Raw genomic sequence first — 16,908 nt, forward strand, 5'->3', positions numbered from 1 at the left:
TGGTGTTTATTGTGTAATATATAAATATCGTTTGTTTGTTATTATTTGAGTTGGCCGTAAATCATATTTCGTTTGAAGTGAAAATGAACACTGATTTTGTTTATTTAAATTTTTTACAATTTTTTTCTGTATTTATTGGTGTGTTGCGTAGTACGTAGATGAGCCGAGAACATTGTGATGTTTATCATTGTTTTTAGTAATTTGTGAAGTTCGGATGGTAATATTACCATATACCTATATACTTATTTCATCTTAGCGTTTGTGTTTCTTTTTTCCAGCAATATTTATTAGAGTTGCTATAATATGTAAGAAAGGTTCATTTTGAACACCTTATGAAATTGATTGAGAACTTAAGAAAATTCATCTGTTAGTAGTTTGTGTGCTGACATTTCTAAAAAAAAAAATTTAACAAATTTTGACTAAAATATATCAATTTCTTGGCAAAAATCATGAAATTTTCAGGTTTAACACAAGATAAGACAATTCTAAAAATAATGATTCCCATTACAAAATTGTTTCCTGATTTGATTTTCTTGGTTTTTGGGTATTTTATTTCGATTTTTTTGGATTCTTTAATCATTAGACTGGTTTTCCCCATAATTTAAAAAAAAACTGTTAAAAATATTGGTATAAAATTTTTAGCACAAGCTTACAAATGGTCACTATAAGGCACTGTACAACTTTTTACCAACAATAATTTTTTTTTTTTTACTGAATTTCTTTATTACTTACAACCAGCTACAATACAATATAGTTATAAGTAAGTCGTATGACTGACCATCACTTGAAAGAGGACCACCCAATGATAATTCTCAAGTAAAACAAAAACAATGGTATAACATAAATAATATATATAGTATTTGATAGTGGCCACGATGAATGTACAATCAACATTAACCTTAAAACAGCAAAATAAATAACAATTTTAAATAAAAAAGTAAACGAAACAGTAACTTTGAAACAGCCAAGAAACAATAAACGTGAGCACCAAGATGTGAAACCGAATCATCATAACGGGCCATCAACAAGATGGAACCTTTTTAGCATCCTAACGTCCTCGCTGTTGTCTTGCATATTCAAAGCGAGGTGAGTAATATGCTTACCTAACCTGGACACATACCTCGAAACTAGACGTACAACTTCATCTTGAACGTATGGAATGTCTACGCAATCGTGGATTTCAGCATTCCTCGCGAACTACGGTTAGTGGATTATTTTCCGTAGAAGTTGTGAAACCGTTGAATGACATCCATGTTGCTGTTACTGGTCGTTCTCCAGAATTTGGAGAACTCCGATATCTGGACATAGAAAACCCGTACGACCATATCGGTTTCAAGAAAACCTTGTACAGCAGAAACTTGTTGGATAAAGAAAATTGTGATCTCATGCCCAACATCCAGTACATCGTTTTAAGCTTAATTTTTTAAGCATAATGATCCCTCCATGTCAAACGGCGATCAAAGTAAAAGCCCAGTTTCTGTATTGACTTGAGGAATCCTGACACCGTTTAACCGAGCCGCAAGGCAATCTTCCCTTCTCATCGATCAACAATAATATAAACGTGCGATATTTTTATTCATCTCCAAAAAAATGTCTGGCCCTCAAAGGGATAAGGAATTCGTAACAGTAAAACTTTTTTGAGTCTAATTCTAGTGTAGGTAAATTACTTTAATTTACTACTTGCAAATATTTTATCCTTTAGTTTTTAATTTTTAAATTATATATTAATCTGAAATAATAGTAGATTTCTTCTTAAAAGATAAAAAAGTCATTTTAGCAACTGTTAGACCCGTTTAATTAAAAAAAAGTAATATTTTATGATTTCACTAGATAAATAATAAGTCAGACTTATGATCAAGACTCATTTTACTGTGTTATTTTTCTTTGCGTTTCACTTTCTATTAAGTAACAATACATTTATAAGAAAAAAAGGATTTTAACTTACATAGATAATTCCTAACTGGGCTGTACCGTAGCCTAATTCAGTCAGTAAGTTTATGTATATCATTCCAACACGTTACACTATTGAAAAATATAATTTATTATTATTGCTATTGTCATGATTATTCTAAATTTTTATAAATCGCTCACTTCTCTTCTTTTTTAATGTTTAGTTTAATTACGTCATCATTTTGTAATTCAATCTTATTGTGATCATCAAATATTTCATTTTAAATCACTTATATTACGTGAATATGATTTTTTCTTTTTTTACAAAATCCTTTCACTTAACAATTTATGCCTTGCACTCGATAAGTTAAAATAGAGAAAAAGAATTAGGGCAGTACTGTTGTTCCTAATACACAATATATAATATAAAATTGTCCACTCAATTCTGAATTTATATTATACATAATACAAATTATATTATATTATTGTTATCTCTATTAAATTGGTTCACTTATTTTTAACGTTACATGTTAACAATTCTTTTACATTTTGTGATTTATTTCCGTTATTTATATATATATATATATATGTATTTGTATGTGTGTGTGCGCGCGCGCGCTACAATTTGTCCTACTGCAATATCCAAAAATCATGATTATATTATCTTTACTTTTCCTAACGGATTCTAGAATCCTGAAGTAGGCCATAGCCTACCCTTCATTGTGATATACCATAAAATTTCTGTAATAACTGTTCGATATTAAAATAAATGATTATAACCACGTAAGCAATCCTTTATTTTAAAAAAAATAAAACTTAATCCTGAACAAAATTACTGAGTATTAAAATTTAATATTAAAGAAACTTTTACTGAATATTAATTCTTATTAATAACAAAAGTAGTAAATGATGTCATCAAAACTTGAAAGTAGATCTATCCCATCTAACTACTAAAAATTGAAAAAAAGACTAACAAAGTTCTGCATGACTTTCCCGGCTACGCTCTTTAAATTTTATGAAACTAAGTAAAAAAAAAAAAATGAGTCCATTTTGGGCCCGGAATATTTATACAGGTGCTAAAGGTATTTTAATATTAATAGAATTTTATTGTCGAATAAAAATACAACAATTTTTTTTAATAATAAAAATTGTAAGAGTTAGAGCCAAAAAACAGAATATATTTATTTTGGAAGGGGAGAATAAATTTTATGAAACAGTTTATTCTAAAAATATTCATATATAGAATAAACTTAACAATCAAGCTTATGTAACTTTTCTCTAAATCTAACACTCTCTTTAGTAGAGACTAAAATAAGAAAAATAAAATTTTTGAAAACTTTTTTGTGTTTAAAAAAAAATTCCGGTATTTTTATTTTTTTTTTTAAATGTAGACAATTTTTGATAGCTCTACATATGAAGTATAAACTTAAAAGAAATTTTCGAAAAATATTTAAACTGAAGGGAGATAGAATAAAGGAATAAAATAATATTCCAATTTTAAGAGTTGGGGCTTGATTTAAAAATAAATGTGTACTATTTATATATGCATTGTAAGTGACAAATCTACTTTAATAAAGTTTTCTTTAAATGACTCTGAAGAAAATCGAAATTGGTTTTTTCGCGATATCCTTCCCCCATAACAAATTAAAAAAAAAAATTAATATAATCAGTGCCCTATATACTGTATAGAAATATTTGAGTAAAATCGGTTCAGTCAATCCTGAGATATAAGGCCAAAAGCAGCGCTATACACATACGCATATACATAATATTATTTTATCTAAATGAACCAGTTGGACCCTAAAATGTAAAGATTTGAAAAATCTCGATACCCCATTTTTAATAAGCTCAACTGTGGAAAATTGAGGATAAAATTTTATAAAAATATCAATTCTGTTAATTAGTACGAGTATTATTATCCATGAATAAAATTTGTCTTTAGAAAATTAAATAAGTTATTTTTTTTTAACTACTACTTTTTGTTTACCTGTATCGAATTTTCGCTTGTGATAAATGTGCAATTAAATTCTGAAACTATGTACTATTAATTGCTTAATAAATATGTTCTTTTTCTCTCATTTTGAATGTTTTCGGAGTAAATGTTTTTTAGTTATCGCATGTTGGTTATACGAGAAAAAAATAATTTTAACAGAAATGGCTTTTTTTAGAAATTAAAAACAGTTTTTTATGTTCATTTTTATAACATAAATTAAAAAATTAAAAGTAATCATTATTTTGACGTGGATCAAGAAGAAGAAAAAACTAAATTACCTATTGAGGAGAGAAAATTAATGTAATATTCAAATTGGTACTATTAAGTATGTTTTGTGAATTGATGGTGATAGGATAAGCTACACACTTATCTAACTGCTTGGAGGAGTTACATTATTTGATTTTATTGGTGAGAAATGACTGACAAAGTCTTTCTTTATAAATATTTTTCATTTGTGATATCTAGTGATTGTTTTCAATAATTACATTTACGTTCAACTTATCAATCCACGTATACAAGCTGTTTTTCAATTAAAAGAAAAGAAAATTTCCGACTAGAATCATTATCTAAAAAAATGATAACAAATAGATAATGAAAATAGATATCCGTTTAGTAACGTCTAATCTAAGCAAGAAAAATTCGAATTTATTAGGAAATCAGTTTTTTAATAAATTTTTTACATTGACATAAAATCGACTCCAAAAAAGTAGTGAAATATTTTTATTTCAGTCTTTTTTTTTAAGAAAAATTTTAATAATTAATAATAATATCAAGTTTCCATATATTATAAAAAGAAATTAACCTGAGACATTAATCTCGGTTCATCTTCAATTTTAGTTCTATTCAATTATGAACGATCATTTAAAAAAATTCGGGGGCCGATTTTTACTAAAAAATTAATTTGTAGTAATGCCCAATATAGTTCAGTCAGATCAGGAAAAAAAATTCATTTTTCTTGCGAAGCGGATGAACCGGTTTAAGATGTTTATTATAACCCATGTTTTGGGGGCAGAGATTACAAAAAAAAAACCTAGTCTAGCAGTCCCCTAAACCTTGGAAATATACCGTAAAATGCAAAAAAACACCCTTTTTAAAATGTTTTTTTTGCAATAATACGTCTATAGTAAAATTATTTTTCTTCTTAAAAAACAAAAAATAACTCACAAATTAAATTTATAAAAAATGTTTTTTAAAAAAAAAAAAACATAAAGTCAGTGATATTTATAGAAACAATTTCTAAACAGCCTAAAATGTCTAAATCCACTAATTTCTTTGATTTTTTTTTGGCTAATTGAATTATAACAGGGTGAAGTACAATAATAAAAAGGGGAAGGTGTAATATTTACACCACCCTTTTTTCTGGTTAAAATCACCCCAAAGTAGATGAAAGTAAAATTTCACAGTTTTATAATAATATGTATGAATTAATGCACAAAATTTTATAAACTACATTGTGAACATGTTTAGCAAAATAAGTGTTAACACACTTATTTACCTATACTCGTACATTCCCATACACTTACATTAATTATCCCTAGCTCCATTTTTTTTTTTTTTAATTTTTCGACTTACATGATTTCAAAACGTTGAGAAATATAAATAAAGTGGGTTCCCCATTCCAGTATTTTTTGCTCTATTTGAAGGCTGCTCAATTATTTAAGTTAATTTAAAAATCGAAAATAATTATTTTTTTATTTTTTATTCATAAATTATTAATAGTTTTGTGTGTGTGTGTGTGTGTGTGGGGGGGGGGGGGTGTGTGTGAGTGAGTGAGAGAGAGAGTAAGAGAGTGAGAGAGAGAGAATGAGTGAGAGAGAGAGCGTAGATATGTGTGTGTTCATGATGACATTGATTTAAATTTTTTTTTAATTTAAAAATAATGTGCCGGATTGTTCGATTCAGACATAACTTAATCAGTCTAAAAAAATAACTAGTTTTATATATATGTTTAAAACTGTATTATAACTACAACCCGGTGAGAATGAGTTTGCACTTGGATTACGTATGCGTAACAATAAGAAAAAATACATTTATGAGGGGGAATTACATTGAGCTCAGTGAGTCAACATAATATTATAATATAACATCATTCCGTGATAGGATAGTACAGCACGGTACAATGTATATCTTTTTCTTAATATAAATTTTCTTTCGGTTAGTTATTTCGATTATTTAAGGGCGAAATTTCTTTGATAACAACTGCTCTCCCTTGCGAAAGGTTTCGTAGTTGAATAAGTATCATATAAAAAATAAAATAATAATCTTCCTCATTGAAAATATTTATAAGATATTCACAAAATCAAAATGGAAAAATTATTTTAATTAATGAAAATATTTGAATTACCTAACAATTTATTTTACAGGAAATAATGAATTCAGCAAACATTCTTAAAAATAAGAATAAGTTAAGTATATGCTTCAAGCAATTTTGTATTAATTAAAACCGTGTTTGAAAATTTGTAATTGCAGATCTAAGAAAGAATAATCTACTAGGTAAATTTATTTATTAATTATCAATATTAATTAAGTTAATATTTAATTATACGATTAATATAATTCTAATTTAAAATATTACCTTGCATCCCTCACAAGTAAACGCTCCAAAATGGAAGCCTGCTGCTGGTTCATTGCAGACTTTGCACTGTTGGTTCATCTGTAAAAAACCCCAAAAAATTATGGCTATATTTAAACAACATAAAAAAGAATTAAAATTTATCAGAAAAAATTTATTGTTAGAACGGTGAGTTATGAATATGAGTATATGAAGTTGACATACGGTAATTTCATAGTTAACGATGAGTTAAGTGAATTTAGACTAACAGAATGTTAATGTGTATATTATGAAAGAGCGGGCATCAACAGCTATGAGCATTTATTCAGCATGTTCATTTAATTAACAAGAAAGTATGAGAGTACTGAATTTGAAGTTACTTGGAAACTGGACAATCTTTATAAAATCATTTTCCAACAAAGTAGTAAATTAAGGAAGTGTTTTGAAAAAATAATAAATAAATTTTAGAAAATACTTTTTTAGAAATTAATTGTTTTACAAAAATGTTACATTATATTAAGTCGAGCTTACATCCCTTTAGTTTTCCTTCAACTCTTTCATGTCTGTTATTTTTAGAAATAGGAATTCAGAAAGTTTAATTATTTTAACTAATATTAAAGTTCAATAAAGGAAATATATATTTATTATGTGTGTGGATTTCAACAATTCAGTTTTTTCTGTCAATATTATTCAGCAGTTTACGCCAAAAATAATTCATTGATTATATTTATTCATTTATATTTCTAATAATAAAATTAATTCAGTTTTAAAAACAATCCTTAAAAAAGTCAGAATAACAAGTAAAAATATTTTTTATTGAGGTACCCGTAAAAAAACCGTTTAAAAAAGGGTTATATTTTATAATAACATTTATTTATTTTCTTTTATTATTATTATTTTTTTTTGTTATTGCGTTTTTATTCTTCTAATGGAGGTAAGTTTTTAATGTACAAGATTGAGTTGATCATCTGGTCATAGATGTTCCATTGAAATAATATACAAATATGGGATTATAACAAAGGAATTAAGGATATAAAAGGTATATGCATATATTAAGGATATATCCTTTTTAGGGCAATATAATTACATTTAATCATTTCTTCTACGTACAACGAGGAATGACATTCAATACTATTTTTTTAATTAATTAAAGAAATAATTTAATTTTAATTATTTTTAGAAAAAAATAATTAATAACTGCCGTCGCGTTAAAACACATCTATAGCACCTTTTCTACTACGCTACCTTACGCTATTATAGATTGCAATGCTTATGTTTATCTGTGTTAATTAATATATTTTTAGGTATACCAATTAGAATAAACGTCTACATAATTTTTTTGCATTCTATACGAAATTTTTATAGATTTGTGTTACTTACATTTTTAAAGAATTATTTATTAATAATTTTTTTTTATATTAATAGTAAAGATTATGTTTAAATATAAAATTAATAAATTATTAATATTCTGTACAGTTGACAATATAAAAAATTATAAAATTTTCCCGTATCACAGAAGAAGCAAAATTAAAAAAAAAAATAGGAAAACTGAACTTAGGAAATGTTGGATCAGTTAACCACCTTTAATATAAATTAAATTATACTCGCTAACGATTATCTACGGTAACATGCGCGTATATGATAATGCAAAAATAATTGAATTAATCTCAATCAGAAATTAAGTTCCACGTACTGTCATTTTTGGATAACAAAATTTCCTATATCTTTATTACGTAAAAATTAATGTATTATTATTATTTCTTCCCCGAATACAGAAACCTTTGGAAAAGTTTTGGTAAATGCAGGACAATCTCAAGTAAGTTTAGTGATGCAGGAGTTTGCTAGAAAGTCTACGGTTAACTCACCGGGTCTAGTGGTGAACACGTCTTCCCAAATCAGCTGATTTGGAAGTCAAGAATTCCAGCGTTCAATTCTTAGTTACTTTTATACGGATTTGAATACTGGTTTGCGGAAACCGGTGTTTTTTGGTGGTTGGGTTTCAATTAATCATATATCTCAGGCGAGTTGGGTTTTAATTAATCACACTTCTCAGGCGACCATTCCTGGGTCTGGTCTGGTCTAGAAATGAGGCCGTACAAGACTTCAATCATACATATCATCCTCATTGATCCTCTGAATTAATACCTGACCGGTAATTCCCGGAGGCAAAACCGGAAAAAAAGAGAGACTCTACGGTTGACGTAACTGGTGATGTAAACCGTTTGAGCTCGTAAGCGCTGTAACATTTCTCCAATTTCACTTAACGGTTGAATGTTTAGAACGGTCTTCTAGTTGTAGAAGACCTGTTGCAAATTTTTTATGGAAAGAAAAGGTAAGTGTTTGTCAAACAGACGTTTCTTGCAGTAGTAGCTGGAAAAAGGAAAAAGTAATAGAGAGGAAGGTAAAACGGCTATTTTTGATGTACTCATAATTAGGACGAATAAGACTGGTATCTTTGGTATACATTTAATAACTATTAAGACCTTATCAAAAAACTCTAAGTATTGTTGATTAAACAGTTTCTTTTTTTGATCTAACTGTAACGTTTATTAGTGATCTAAAACGAGTAGTAAATCATTCCCAAAATCGTTATGGACAAGTTCTTAAGATTAACAAGGCCAGGGTTAATAAGGAATGTGAGAAATCAAATTGTTTTTCGTTATATTCTTTTAGCAGCCAAATTTATAGATGACTATATAGATTGAAATAGAGGTAACATTTATATTCCTTTCAAATGACACCTTAACTCTTCTTTCTCTTTTTCATGTGTAGCCTCCGGTAATTACCTTTCAGATAATACTTCAGAGGATGAGTGAGGATGATATGTATGTGTGTAAATGAAGTGTAGTCTTGTACAGTTCAACTATTCCTGAAATGTGTGGTTAATTGAAACCCAACCACCAAAAAAACACCGGTATCCACGATCTAGTATTCAAATCCATGTTAAAATACTTTACTAGGACTTGAACGCTGAAACTCTCGACTTCCAAATCAGGTGATTTGGGAAGACGCGTTAACTACTAGACCAACCCGGTGGGTTGACACCTTAACTCTGTTTATGAACATCATTACTCTCAGAAAAAGAATCAATTTGTCAATTGAAACTAATATTTACTAATTACTTTATATGCATAAAAATCATACGAAAAATTAGAAGAAAAAAAAATTTTATAATGTACAAAATCTATCGTGAAACAATAAATTGTTTTTGGAGAAAATACGAAAAACGGTATAAAATTTGTTCTACAGTTAATAAATATAAATCGGTTGATAAATTGTAGAATTGCTGAAAATATTGGTGAAGATATATAATCATCCTTTCGCGCAAATACTAAACGTGTAAAAAAAAAAAATTTCAAAGAAAGTAATTAGGTGAAAATAATACCCGGTTGTTTTAATTTGATACTTTTTATCCGATAACTTTAAAAAGGAAGTCATAAATTGATACCAGTAATTTTTTTTCTTTATTATTATTTTTAATTAATATCACGTAAAGGATTTATATACGAATGGTGTAATTTGAGAAGTGTTAATAGAATGTAATAGGTATTTTGAAATATTCTTATAATAGTGTTATTATTATTATTAGTATTATAATAATAACAATAATAATAATCGTTTACATTTAACTATAATGATTTATTTTTAAAATTATAAGAAAATATTGAAATTAATTAACTGACAATCATGTTTTAATGATTTCTGCTATAATGAAATGTTGGAGTTGTATAAGTTTAGTTAGTTAGTTAGTTAGTCGGTAAGTTAAGTTGGCGATGAGTAATGTAAAACTCAAATAATTACCACTAACTAATAATGCGCTATGATGAATGATGTCGTTTTAGTAGTAACGTGAGAATCATTGTAAGGGTACTCCATTCATCATAAAAGTACCTACTCGTACATTCTGAATACAAGGCGTTCTTTAGTTTGTTATATAGTAACGCTGTTATGTAGTATACTTAATATAAAAGGAGTACAGGAGTACCAAAACATACAGACCATTAATCGTATTATTTTAAACGTTACACTTGGTATATACCACCATCAGTTTATAAAAGGGACCGTTCCGGAATTTCTCCCTTCAACAAAACGCAATACAATAAACAGATTATTACGGTTGATGTAACAATAAAAATAAATAACCAGTAACTTTTGATTTATGAATTAAAAGAAAAAAACAATTACGTTTTTTTTTCTTTAAATAGAGCGTTTATACTACATAAATAACAACTGAATAAATAAAGGTATGTAAAAGAATACTTTGAATAATAATAAGTAAACAAAAAAAGAAAATTAATTAATCGTTGAATTGGTCTATTGTAGCATTACTTAATTTTTCGTAATTTTATATTATTTCTATTATAATATCACAAAAGTGTTTATTTCTTACTAACAAGTAGAAATACATATACTTATCAATGACTTCCATTGTATCGACAGAAAATAGTGTACTCTATCCTATATGTTTCTGTACTCATTAAAAAAAAACAAAAAACATCACTTGTTAGTTTTACATGTTTTTTTTTTTTTAAAACATTTTTACTTCGTTGTACGAAGTAAAGCGAAAAATTTCGGTTTTCAGATTTCAAGAGAAATATCCATTTTCATCATCCCTGAATCCATTTTTGACTAGTTTCGGCGTGACGTCTGTACGTACGTATGTATTTCGCATAACTCAAAAACGATTAGCCGTGGTGTGTGAAAATTTTGAATTTAGGTTTTTTGTAACATCTAGTTGTGCACCTCCTATTTTGATTACAATCGACTGAACCAAAAGTGTCCTAAAAAGCTCAAAATCAAAAAGAAATTGGATTTTGGACTTTTTCTTAACTGCAGTAATATGCCCTCATTGATAAGTTTTCAACGATATATCATAAGTGGTATTTAATTTCATTGGTTTTAGAGTTATAGACAAATGATATTTTAAGTAATGAAATATTTGGATCTTACAAGAGGAAGACACATCAGTTCGAATCAAGCAGTCTTCATCTGCCTTTTTTTTAAACTTTTTTTATAAGTTTATATATATTGATTTATTATGAATTATTAACCTCTGATTGAAAAAAATTACGATAAATAATAATTCAATAATAACAATGAAAAAGAAAATTATGAAAAAATATCAGAAATTATTAATGAAATAAAATTTTATGTACTTTTCATTTTAAAAGTATGTGTATATGTAATTTAATAGGCGTACAAGGAAGTCATGTAGGGTCCATATCAGATTTTTTTCGTATGTTATCCTATAAAAGAAATTTTGTTGGTTTTTATGATTACTTTTTATTGTTTCTAATTATTCAGTTAGTAATAATGTACTAAAACATAAATTATTCTAAAATATAAATAATCAATTATACAGAAACTAAGTAAATATTGCGCTCTTATATGGTAAATGTTCTGTAGAAATTGTTATTTGACCGAAATTCAGTTTATTATGATGTAACATAAACTGAAATAACCGTCTCAATCATAACTATTTTCAAAAATATGAATTTAGTAATTGACAGGATGTCCCAGTATTGTTCGGCTTTAGATGCCCATTGACTTGTGTGTGAGCACCAATCAGAGGACAGAAAAATGCTGGAAACTGTTACCAGGGGAGGTAGGTTAAATGGATGTTTGGAGTAGCTGGAATATTTCTATATGACTTTTACAAAAAGGAGAAATTACTGTTACATCTGGCTTTATGCACTTCATTATTGACACGAAATAATCTTTATGAGACTAAATATCTTCGGCTTCTCGATGGATATACGTGTCCAATATTGTTATTCCGTATGGAAAAATTACGAATCGTTAATCATTACTCTTTTCTGTGATTCGCTTATTTTCTGTAGGTCTTTCATTAGGTAATTAGTACATATCAAGGGTAAATACTTCATATCAATAGTTTCATGTAATTGGTACTCATTTACAGTTCGTATGAACAAAATTTTTGTCATACAGTGTTTGGTATGAACATACTTGCGTTTTCATAAGATAATCGACTCTTAAACTAGGTGCCATTCTTTATCTCGTGCTTGTAGAACCTACTGTGTTTAATCTTGCCTGTTAGATACCGTTAAAAGGTACTTACTTACTACTTACTAGGCTGATCTGATGTAACGCGTTGGTAAAAAAACCCTCGGGATCTTTCCTTCTGAGGGAACGTCCATTTATTCTGTAAGGAAATAGGTCCATTAAGATATCATTATACAGTATTACATTCACGGAACAGGAAAAAGAATGAATGTTATCTTTGTTGATCAACTTTTCTTCAGTAAGTAACTGATAAGCTATCAGAAACATTAAGCCGTATTATTTAGGATATCATTAATTATTTATTATCGAATATTTCATTACACGATAAAGTAATACCAAAAAAGTTCTCAAATACACTTATAGAGCCAGTTGTTGTCAGGATCTGTCGTTACTTCGGGCCTCAATATATCTCATGGCAAAGTAAGTTGCGTATGCCTTCCAAAAGAACATAGAGGATTAGGCACTAAACTTATATATTATATCGTTATCGGGAAGTATTATTAACTGCCACACCCGTCGGCCGAGACATATTTAATGTAAATAACTTCCCTAATTCTAATTACATATTCATTATACTAGTATATGAATTAATAAAGGGGGAAAAGGAGTGAATAAAAATATTAGTAAAATATTACCTTTATTAAGTTAATCGGACCTTTATCTATAGAGAAAAATATAACTTCAGTTTTTTGTTGTCAGAGCAGAATAAAGAAGTTGGCAGTTACGTTGGTTTTTACTTTTATACTTTTAAATCACTTCCCTCGCTGTAATAATAAATATATGATTGAGACTTATTTATACTTTTTTTTTTTTTTAAATAAACAAATAGAAAAAATAGTAAATATTCCTAAAATTTTCTTTTGTAAAGATGAAAATAATATTTTGAAGTAATTTATAATTAAAGTGTTATAGTATAACTGTCCTCATGTGTTTTATAGATGCTTTAACTGATAATAATAGTTATAAAGAAAATAATACATGTAATACTAGAATAACAATGATAAACATAACGATATAGATGTAATAATATCAAGTGTAGTATTGTAATAAAAATACTACCTGTGTAATTTTTTTCGGTTCTCTAAGGTTTGTTAGAACGTCAACTACAATTGTTTGATGGATTGTAATTTTTGATTAATCGTTTTACATGCCACTATTGTCCTCATTATCATCATATGTAAAACAGGATTGTTGAATTTACATAAATAAATTTCCCTTCTCGGTCTGATAATCGATCCCCTAGGTCCTTCAGATCTAAGTATACATGTTTATTCAATGCGGTGTGTCACTTTAGTACGTAGAGTTTTCTTTTGCCTTTCCGAATGGAAGGTTGATAATTCGAGACTGGACTGGAACAGTTTTATTTTAATCTGAGATTTATTGGTATTCATTTAGAGAAAAATCTCTTGTTGGCTCTGAAATTAATAATAATTAATTTCATGAAAAATTTTTTTGCATGAAAAATTTACTTCGCAAAAAAAAAACACGTTTTTGAATATAAAATATAGTTGACTAGAGGGATGAATCCCTTATTCCTCTATCTCAAATTAAGAAACAAGATATCCGAAAATAATTTTGATCGGATATCCACAAAAATTGAGTTGAATATATTTAATCAATGATTAATTTTTCTCTTTTGTTAGTATTTTTGAAGTGTTCAAATCCTAGTAAAAGCAGTTTTATTCAGATTTGAATACTAGGTCGTGGATACCGGTGTTCTTTGGTGGTTGGGTTTCAATTATCCACGCTTCTCAGGAATGGTCGAACCGAGACTACAAGACTATACTTCATTTACACTCATACATATCATCCTCATTTATTCCCTGAACCGTCAGATATTAATCTGACGGTGATTCCCAGAGACTAAATAGGAAGAGAGAGTATTTTTGAAGAGAGAAATTTTAAATAAACTCGATATTTGTATAATTGTGTATGGAGTCGTCAAGAAAATAAATTTTTTATTATTATTATTTGACAATTATTTCATTCATTGTCGTAAAATTAGTTAAATACAAGAACAGATAAAATTAATAATGGGTTAATATTTCTTTTTTTTTATTTCTGATTAAACTTTCTACAGGAAATGAAATATAAAAATTATTAGTATAAGAAATAATGACCGAATCCAGAACATTTTGTGTGAAATATAAAGTTACAATCATTTATTTACTTAGATGGCTTCATCGGCAGATTAGATGGTAAGTATTAAAAGAAAATCAATACAAAGAAAATTAATATTGTTTTTATTAGTTATTTTTATTAAATACGAGTAGAAGCGATTTTATGAATATCCATATAATATGTGTAATTATCCAAATTTATTTAGGTAAATGCTCTTGCATCTACTCTTCGTCTATCATCGAAGAATCAACCCATTTAAAATACGTGTCAAAATTTAAAAAGAAATTTTAAGTTTAATAATTTTATTGCAATTCTGAATAAGAAACATTAAACAAATTTCTAATAGAAGATATAATTTCATAAATATTTTTAGTTAACATGTAATTTAAAATTCATTTTTATGATTAAACTAAATTTAAATGTATATTTTTATTAGAATAGATTGAAATATTGATTGATATTAAAAACAATTCACTATTCCTAACGTATTAATTTATTATGTTTATATAAAATAAAATCTGATGTGGACACCACATGACTTCCTTGTACGCCAATTAAATTACATGTATACATTTTTACTTCCTTGTAAGAAATAAAGGAAGTATTGTGTCCGCTAAAAATTTCGGTTTTCAGATTTCAAAGGTAATATCCATTTTGACCATACCTGAATCCATTTTGACTAATTTCGGCGTGACGTCTGTATACGTATGTATCTCGCATAACTCAAAAACTATTAGCCATAGTATGTGAAAATTTTGAATTTAGGACTATTATAACATCTAGTTCTGCACCTCCCATCTTTATTGCAATCAACTAAACCAAAAGTGCCTAAAAAAAGCTCAAAACTCATACAAAACTGGATTTTGGAATTTATCTTAACTTCAATAGTAAGCCCTCAGTGAGAAATTTTCAACGATGTATCATAAGTGGTACTTATTTTTATTGCTTACAGAATTATAGCCAAATAGAAGTTTAATTAATTAAATATTTGGATCATACAAGGGGAAGGTATATCGGTTCGAATAATCTTCTTTTTTTAATTTTTTATTTTTATTTTTAATCTAAATATACTGATTTATTAATAAGTATAAACCTCTTATTAATATTTTAAAAAGTAATACGTAATATCGTATAATAGTAATAGTAATATCATAAAAATAGTTTACGATAAATAATTCATAATAAAAAAAAACTTCTACTTTTTCATATTTTTTTTTATTGTTATGATTAAATTATTTATTTGTAAATAATTTTTTACAATTACAGGTTAATAATTATTAATAAATCAATATATTTAAATTAAAAAAAGTTTAAAAAATAAAAAGGAAATGAAGTCGAATTTTAACTGATGTGCCTTCCTCTTGTTAGATCCAAATATTTCATTCATTAAAGCTGTAACTTTGCATTCATTTGGCTGTAACTGGAACCAATGAAAATAAGTACCACTTATGAAATATCGTTAAAAAGCTCTCACTGAGGACTTATTATTGAAGTTAAGATAAATTCCAAAATCCAGTTTTGTTTGAATTTTGAGCTTTTTTGTACACATTTGGTTCACTCAATTGCAATCAAAAGGGGAGGTGCACAACTAGATGTTACAACAGTCCTAAATATAAAATTTCAACATTCTACGCTGGATCCTTTTTTAGTTATGCGTGATACATACGCACATATACATACGGCAGATGTCACGCCGAAACTAATTAAGATGGATTCAGGTATGGTCAAAATGGATATTTCCGTTGAAATCTGAAAACTGAAATTTTTCCCGATCACAGTACTTCCTTTACTTCGTACAATGAAGCAAAAAGGGATCATACTGATTATTTTATTGGTTTTTTTTTTTACTAACGACTGGCGAATTTAATTACGATAAATTTTGTTTTTTTTATTCAATAAAAGATGATTTTTAAAAATGAATATGTTATAAAATGCCAAATGGATGCGAGTTTGAAAACAGTATATTTTTATAAAGCGGGAGTTACCACAAAAATAGGAGTCTTCTATGTAGATATAGTCCAACATAAAGCATAAAAAATTTCTAAGGTAGACCTGTAATTAAAAGAAGAAATAACTATTTATCGTAATACTTTTTTTTTACAGATTTTTTTTAAGGAGCATGGTAACGTATAACAATTGTACATAACACGTGTTTGAGCTGAGTCAGATTTCTTCTCGTTATTTTATCAAAGCTTATTTGCAATCGCTTACATTTACATAAACCTTTAGTAAATTGGATCACATCCCAAGTCACATGATAAGGAGTCAGCGAAACTCCTCAAAAATTACACACTAGTCCAGTAAAAATTTTTATGCGAAGCATACAGTT

At 27.4% G+C, this 16,908-nt stretch overlaps 1 protein-coding gene across 1 annotated transcript in view; it reads right to left on the bottom strand.

Annotated features, from left to right (window-relative positions):
• LOC142326493 (uncharacterized) overlaps positions 1–16,908 on the bottom strand; it is a 204,428-nt gene that overhangs the window by 62,367 nt on the left and 125,153 nt on the right. The window contains exon 2 of the mRNA XM_075369076.1: positions 6,459–6,536. Coding sequence (XP_075225191.1) covers positions 6,459–6,536 — 78 coding nt within the window. The remainder of the gene's footprint in view (positions 1–6,458; positions 6,537–16,908) is intronic.

The sequence above is a fragment of the Lycorma delicatula genome, chromosome 6 (genome assembly GCF_047948215.1).
Source record: "Lycorma delicatula isolate Av1 chromosome 6, ASM4794821v1, whole genome shotgun sequence".
In the NCBI taxonomy this organism is placed as follows: domain Eukaryota; kingdom Metazoa; phylum Arthropoda; class Insecta; order Hemiptera; family Fulgoridae; genus Lycorma; species Lycorma delicatula.